We start from the raw sequence: 7,174 nt of genomic DNA, 5'->3' as shown, positions 1-7,174 counted from the left end.
TCGAATTTCTTTTTAAGAAACTTTAGATAAAAAAATACAGCTTTGAGAAACCTCCAATGCATGAGTCAGGATCATTGCAGCTGCCTGAGGATGTACTGGTCTCGGCAAATCTGAAAATTATGGGAAATTTGCCAAAAATAACTTAGCTTTAGGTTATTAAATGAACTTTGCATGGAAATCACTTACATGCACAATAGACAGCTCAAATAAGTCTCCATCAGCCTTAACCAGAGTGGATGTAGCAATATTGAGGGTGATTAGGGAAAATTATATTATAGTCAACATTTTTGGATCTATTTAGTGCGAGATTTATAAATGCGACCCAGGTTTATGGCATGATTTGCGAGTAGATATCTTATCATCTTAATTCATTTTAAGAGTTTTATGGGCATCAATGTGTAATTTAAACAATTAGTTGGTGGTATGTCAAAATAATCAGGATATATGAAAAGAACTACAATACGTTTTTAGAAAGCGGAATTTATTATAATTTTAATATAAAATAAAAAATAAATTTGAAAAATTTTGAAGGAAAATTGTGACAGTAGCGTTGGGCTCATTTGTTGAGCAAAAGAATACTTGAATCGACTAATCTCAAACGTTTTTAATTAAAACTACACCCATACACACACACACAAATATATAATATACATATATATATATATATATATATATATATACATATATATAATGTAACCGTTTCATTTTATTTTTTTTAACTATTTGTTCTGTACCTACAGATTCTATTGCGTTACGTTTACGACAGTATAAAACGAATTAATTTACAATTCAAGCCAAATACAGGGTTCTTAAAACGAACTATCTTGCAATGGGAAGCAGGGAATAGACGAATTTTCGATTTCAGACGTTAAAAATGGAATTATTAATAATAAACTTCTACCTAATAATTATTTTGTGTATTGGTAATATATCACCTTGCAACGATTTAAAAATTGGATTCAAGGTTTACCACATCAAGCAAGGGTACCTTACCGCAGCTTGACGTAAAACTTATCAAGGGTACAAGGTGAAAAAACAACTTCTCTGCGTAAAATAGGTTCAGTTAAATATTAAAGGTTTGAAATTTCGCATTTAATGGGGCTACTTCTTAATATTTATGATGACTCAGAACGACTGAAGAATGACATCAGATTCCTCATTCTATGATCATTATAGCAGAAAGCGAAAGTCACGTAAATTGATTCTTTTACCGAGGCGAGTGCCTTACGTCATACGGTCGTCTGCTCGAACCATCATCAAAAGCCCATTAACACCATTCTCAGTTTATTTTGACTGAAACAGTTGGTTTGTTGGTTCTCACGGCAATGGGTCATAATCAGAAGGTGTACCAAGGTCGAAATATGGTGCTCTGCATCGTTCGTTTGCAGATTTGCCTTTAACATGTGTTTATCTGAATGTGTTAATTTTTATAGTTAGACGATGAAAATGAGAACTTAGTGACGGGTCGTGATTTCTGATGTCAGGGAGCATTTGTTGAAATTTGGGTTCTAGTGTTAATGAGTTTAAGATGCCGTTTTGCTGTCTTTGGTGTGATTTGAGGGAAACCCTGCGCACCTACAAGAGAGCCTTAAATCCTAGAAGCTATTGGTAAGTTGTCAGTTTTCAGTCCATCAGGCAGGTTCGCTTAGTTTTTTTTTCAAAAAGTAAGTGTAATTCAGTCCTCAAAAGACCCTAGAATCTGTATATACAGGAGTTTAGTTATTGAGATTATGGTTTTTCGTTGTGTGAGTGTAAAATTATACCTGTTTTCCAATAATAATTAAGTTACTGTTTGAGAACAATGTCTACTTAAAATGCGATTTCAAGCTTTCGAAATCACCGTAACTATTACGGGATTAATGAGCTGGAAAATAACTATCCTTAGTTCCATTTCCTGCTTGAACATGCTGTTTAAACCGTACGAGCTTTGCTATTCTGATAGGATGCAGGCATAGTAATTTCGTGCACGAAAAAGTGCCATTATGTTCAACGTTCAATTTAATCATAATAAAGTTAAAAATAAAAGTGTTAATAAACAGGCAAATTTATTATTGTGGTTACGATGCACAAGGGTGTCCTAACGAAATAGGTAACTTCGAAAAAAACGGTGCGTTCCTACGACCTTATTTTGATTTCGATTCTTACCATTGCATACCTGGTATAGCTTTTTCTTACGTCAACTGAATAATAGTCATATCACATTAAATAATGAATGCCAATCGTCCTGATGATAATTTCGGTTTGGTGCAATTTATGTTATTATTTTTCATTATTTCATTATTTCATTCTAAATTATGATCTACTACTATTGTTATATCTTCCCTCTTTTTGCGAGGAGTTATAGTTAAAATCCTGGGAAACATCAGAAAAAAACGGAATTTTAAGCTTTTACTTATTTAATACCTACAGGTTTAAGCATAAGTTAAATATAGGAACACTGTACACAGGGTGTTTGTTACTGGGGCTCAACCATAAAGATCTCGGTAACCGTGAAAGATTCGAAATTGGTTAAACTGGAATATAATTTGGGGTATCAAAATTTGAAAACATCCGATCCGAGGTATTCGAAAAAGCTTAAATTTTGGAAAAATGTGTATATTTTTACCTTACCTTCTTTGATGAAATAATTGAAAATGATTGATACTTCATTATTGCAACTTTTTCTTTTGTACAACGTGACGATGACATAATTGAAATCCGACGTTTCTTTTTTTGGCAACCATCAACAACTTTAACTTTTAATATGAGCGCCATCTTAGATTTTCACATTTTTTCTGTCAATCCCTTATTTAAAGCAATTCTTGCAATGAGCATTTTTCCAAAATGTGGTTACAAATATTTTATGCCGATTAAACCTAAAACGATGACTCACCTTCTTCCTCTGTGCATGTGTGAATAACTATTGCTTTAGTTCTTAATTCCTAAAAGTTGGGAAATTTTAAAATTATACATTAGAAATGAAAATTGGGAATTATGAATTAAGAAGTTGGATAAAGAGTGTCATTAAGTAATTTGTTATTAATGCCTTAAGGATTAGCAAATAAAAATTAAGTATTAAGAAGTTGGATAAACTCGGTTTTAGTTAGAATTATTGAGAAGTTTACAGAATTTAGTTGTGTTTTAATATTGGATTTCTACGAGTTTTTATGAATTCTTATACATTGCTTCATACGCACTGAACTTTTCAATGGCCTTATGTGTGACATTTCGGTTATTTGAATACACCAATTCTATTATTCGAAAAGTGAATTGGAAATTTATTCGAATAGTTGTAATCTTTGAACAAATGAACAGTTGAAAACGTTTCGAATAGTATAATTAATATTCAGTTAGTTGCTCCGAATTCAAATATTTGTCGTATTCTAATATTTAGCTCAATACTTAGAAACGATTCTAATAATCATTATTTAATTTGTCAAAGAATCATTATTCGACTATTCGAATAGTTGAATATTTTACAAATATTTATTTAATAGTTTTTAATATATTTAATCATGCTAATTAATAAAATATACACATAAATACTTTAAAATATTATATCTAAAAATGATTGTCATATTGAATAAGAGGCAATATTATATCAAATTTTCAACATTTACTGCGCAATCATTACTCGTATATACAAACATGTATATACATATGTATATTAATAAAAAATGCAAAAATTTAAGATGGTGCCCATAAAGAAAAACAAAGTTGATGATGATTGGTGAAAATCGAAACTTTGGATTTCAACTATAACATCGCTATGTTGTAGAAGAGGAAAAGTTGCAATAATGATGTATCAATTATTTTAAATTGTCTTGCTAAATCAGCTAAGGAAAAAATAAAAACCTGTTATTAAAATTTAAATTTTTATCGAATCCCTGCGAAAACTATCACAATTGTTCAAATATGAAAAGAGTATGTTCTTGAACTTCAAATTTGCGCAACTTTGTCCTTTGGACATCTTGTATGTATTTCAATTTTTATTTTAATTATTGTTTACTAAAAACTACAATTTATTCATTAAAATGAAGGGAAGAAGAATTAATATTTGGAATAAATGTATAAAAGCGTTATACCCATTTTTATGGAGAGTGAACGCTGTAATAGTAGTTCGCAGGTGCGAAAATACACCTGCTTCACAGATTTTTTAATTTCAAAATTTCGTTCTGTAATTTTACTTATCTACTCGTGCTTCATTTTCATAGTTCTGGGTAAATGTTGAAAATTCCAAATTTAAATAGTTTCTCGTAGACGATATATCTTCTATTCATTTAAATTAAGGAATGGAAAATTCATGAAAGAATAGTCTAATAGGTTGACTGTTTAAATGATTTGAATAATGTAAAACAGACTATTTGAATAATTGAATTTCAGTACATTTGAATTGAAGGTGAAGCTTATTCGAATATTAATGATGAAAACTTGATGTTCCGGACAGCAAACAGCGATTCAATCATTTTTTACACTACTTTATACTTGTAAAAATTGATAAGAGCTGTCAAGTGCCTCCATTAGTGGGATAATAATTAATAACACACTCGGTCAATCTTTAATTTTCATTCACAGATGAGTGCACTTTACTTTCGTTTACTAACTTTCCGCTTGATACGCTCTAGTTTTGGCTCTTCAGATTGACTTCTTGACCGCAAAATCTTACGAAATATCAACTATTATGATTTTATGACTTTAATTAGGAAGATCAGTCATATCTACTTCGTTGCAGCCATTTACAACGTACTACCACGGAAATAATTGCTTTGACTGTTAGTGGTTATTGTTACACAAAGATAAAATATTATCACTGTTTTTTAATTTGTCATTCGGTATTCAGAACCTAAATAAGTGACAAAAGTGGTGGCAATGGTAAACTTTATGAGGTAAACAGCAATTGAAGGTAAAACCAAACCCATTTAATAACAATAGAATTCCTAGACCTGCAGCTGAGGAAGTTTCAATATCAAGGAGGTACGCCCCTCAGATTATCGCTACTATCATTAAAAACTCAGTGTTGTTCACATATGGTGTGTCCATTGGTATGCCCACCATTCTAATCCCGAATTTATCTGGAAAAAATTCTGGTGAATCAATAGTTTTGGACGAAAACGGAATAACCTGGATAGGTATAAACCACTGTAAAGAATTTATAAGAAAAAGACAAGTAATGGTTTTGTAGCCTCACTTAACTATCTCTGCGTTCCATTAGGCTGTATATTATCGGGCAGTTTATCCCATAGACTTGGAAGAAAGAAATGTTTGATCATTTTCTCAATACCTTTCTTCATAGCTTTCCTTCTAATTCATTTCGCCAATAAGCCCTGGTTCATATTCCTCGCCTTAGTGCTCACAGGAACCTGTGGAGGATTAACAGAATCGCCAGTAAACTCACAGTAAGAGGTAATGCATTATAGAGTAAAAAGTAGTTTTTGTAGGCTTTGAGCTATGCGAGTGAAATATCTGAACCCAGCCTCCGAGGAGCGATAGCCTCAACTTCAACCATGTTTATTTCATTAGGAGTCTTACTTTCCTTCACTTTGGGGACGTTTTTGCCTTGGAGAACTGTCTCATTGATCAATGCCATCATCCCTTTAATTAGTATTTTCACTCTTATGCTCCTACCAGAAACTCCGTTTTGGTTGCTGAATAGGAACCGAGTTGAGGATGCTCAGAAGAGTTTGGCCTGGTTTAGAGGTATGTTTAAATCAAGAGATGTTAGCGTTGAAGCGGATTGCTTTTTTTGTAGGGTGGACCACTTTAGATCGAGTAGAAAAAGAGTTTAAAGAAATTTTAGATAATATGGAGAAGTCATCTGTTAATAAGGGTTGTAATCACAGGTATTATTTGGAGGGCAGGTTTATAAGGCCTTTTTTCTTGATTTTGTTCGCATTTACTGTGTGCAACTTCGGAGTAACTCCAATTGCGGCCTACGCAGTGCTAATCTTCAATTCACTCAATGTTCCTATAAGTGCGTATTATGCCACTATGATAACAGGTTGCGTCAATCTTTTAGGAGTCTTCTTATGCACTTTCTTCTTGAGAATATTGGGCAAGAGACTTTTAAGCTTCATTTCTCTAATAGGCATTTTCTTTTGCTTCTTCACAGTGGGCGTTTACTGCTATCTAAATAACATACTCCATTATATAGAAACGACTGCCACATCTGATACCCTGACTTGGGTACCTTTGGTTTCAATCGTAGGAGTAGGCTTCTTTAACTACCTCATGATTAATTCCCTACCATGGGTGTTAATGGGGGAGATCTATTATAATGAAGTAAGAGATGCGGGTACTGGTCTTTCTGCTGCTGTCGGTTATTTCGTGGGGTTCCTGGCCAACAAGACTTTCCTGAACCTGGTCGATACATTGACTATGCCGGGGATGTTTTGGTTCTATAGTGGGGTAGCAGCAATGGGGCTCCTGGTTTTCTATTTTGTGCTTCCGGAAACAGAAGGCAAGACCATGGCTGAGATTGCGCAGCATTACAATGGTGGTGAGAAGCTGGACAATAAGGTCCGAAGGGCTAAAAGTTAAGAGTGAGAAGAGTTTTCGCGAGATTTAGCGTTAGGCTCCAATTACACGATCTCGTGCAAAACCGTCTGATGGTAAGTTAAAACAAGCATCATAAATAAAAGTTACATTTGTAGTAATCCAGGTTTGTTTATTTTTGGCACGCCGATACACACTTAAGCCGGTACGAGGCTTTCCTCTGGCTAAATATACCAGTGCGCGACTTAACCTTTAGCGTAAACATGGCTTACAATGGGACTGTCGTAACATTTTTATCATTTTATTCTGAAATGCTGTGAAAATTCTGTTTTGGTTTAAACAAATTCAGTGCAATGCTGCGTGATTTCATAAGCATGTTATGACCAAATCAATATGACGGTGTTTAAATCCAGGATTTTTTTCTGATGAGCTGATCCCCAATTGAAAATTCTATTCATGTTTTTATGGAGAAAATGTCGTCGGTATGGGTAAGTTCTGGTTCAAAGCTCTGCGCGAGATACAATATATAAAGAAGCTCAGCATTAGACAATTTTATAGGAGAAACTAGGTTTATCCAACTTTAATAACATTCCCTTATTTACTAGATCATTACTATTCCATGCTGCATCCTTTCGGCCAAAGAAAATATCCCGTATTTGCGAAAACTTTGATCTGCACAAACGTTCTAGAACAGGGCCGGATC

At 33.4% G+C, this 7,174-nt stretch overlaps 1 protein-coding gene across 1 annotated transcript; it reads left to right on the top strand.

Annotated features, from left to right (window-relative positions):
- The first annotated feature begins 4,729 nt into the window (after positions 1-4,729).
- Positions 4,730-6,596, top strand: LOC136409980 (facilitated trehalose transporter Tret1-like). Its single transcript, XM_066391872.1, has 5 exons — positions 4,730-4,865; positions 4,921-5,108; positions 5,162-5,364; positions 5,418-5,676; positions 5,729-6,596. Exons 1-5 carry the CDS (start codon positions 4,849-4,851, stop codon positions 6,514-6,516), a joined length of 1,455 nt encoding a protein of 484 aa, XP_066247969.1. The 5' UTR covers positions 4,730-4,848; the 3' UTR covers positions 6,517-6,596.
- The last annotated feature ends 578 nt before the right edge of the window (positions 6,597-7,174 follow it).

Source organism: Euwallacea similis, chromosome 1, assembly GCF_039881205.1.
Source record: "Euwallacea similis isolate ESF13 chromosome 1, ESF131.1, whole genome shotgun sequence".
Lineage (NCBI taxonomy): Eukaryota > Metazoa > Arthropoda > Insecta > Coleoptera > Curculionidae > Euwallacea > Euwallacea similis.
The sequence above is the reverse complement of the archived record's forward strand: the minus strand, read 5'-3'. Positions and strand labels throughout refer to the sequence as shown.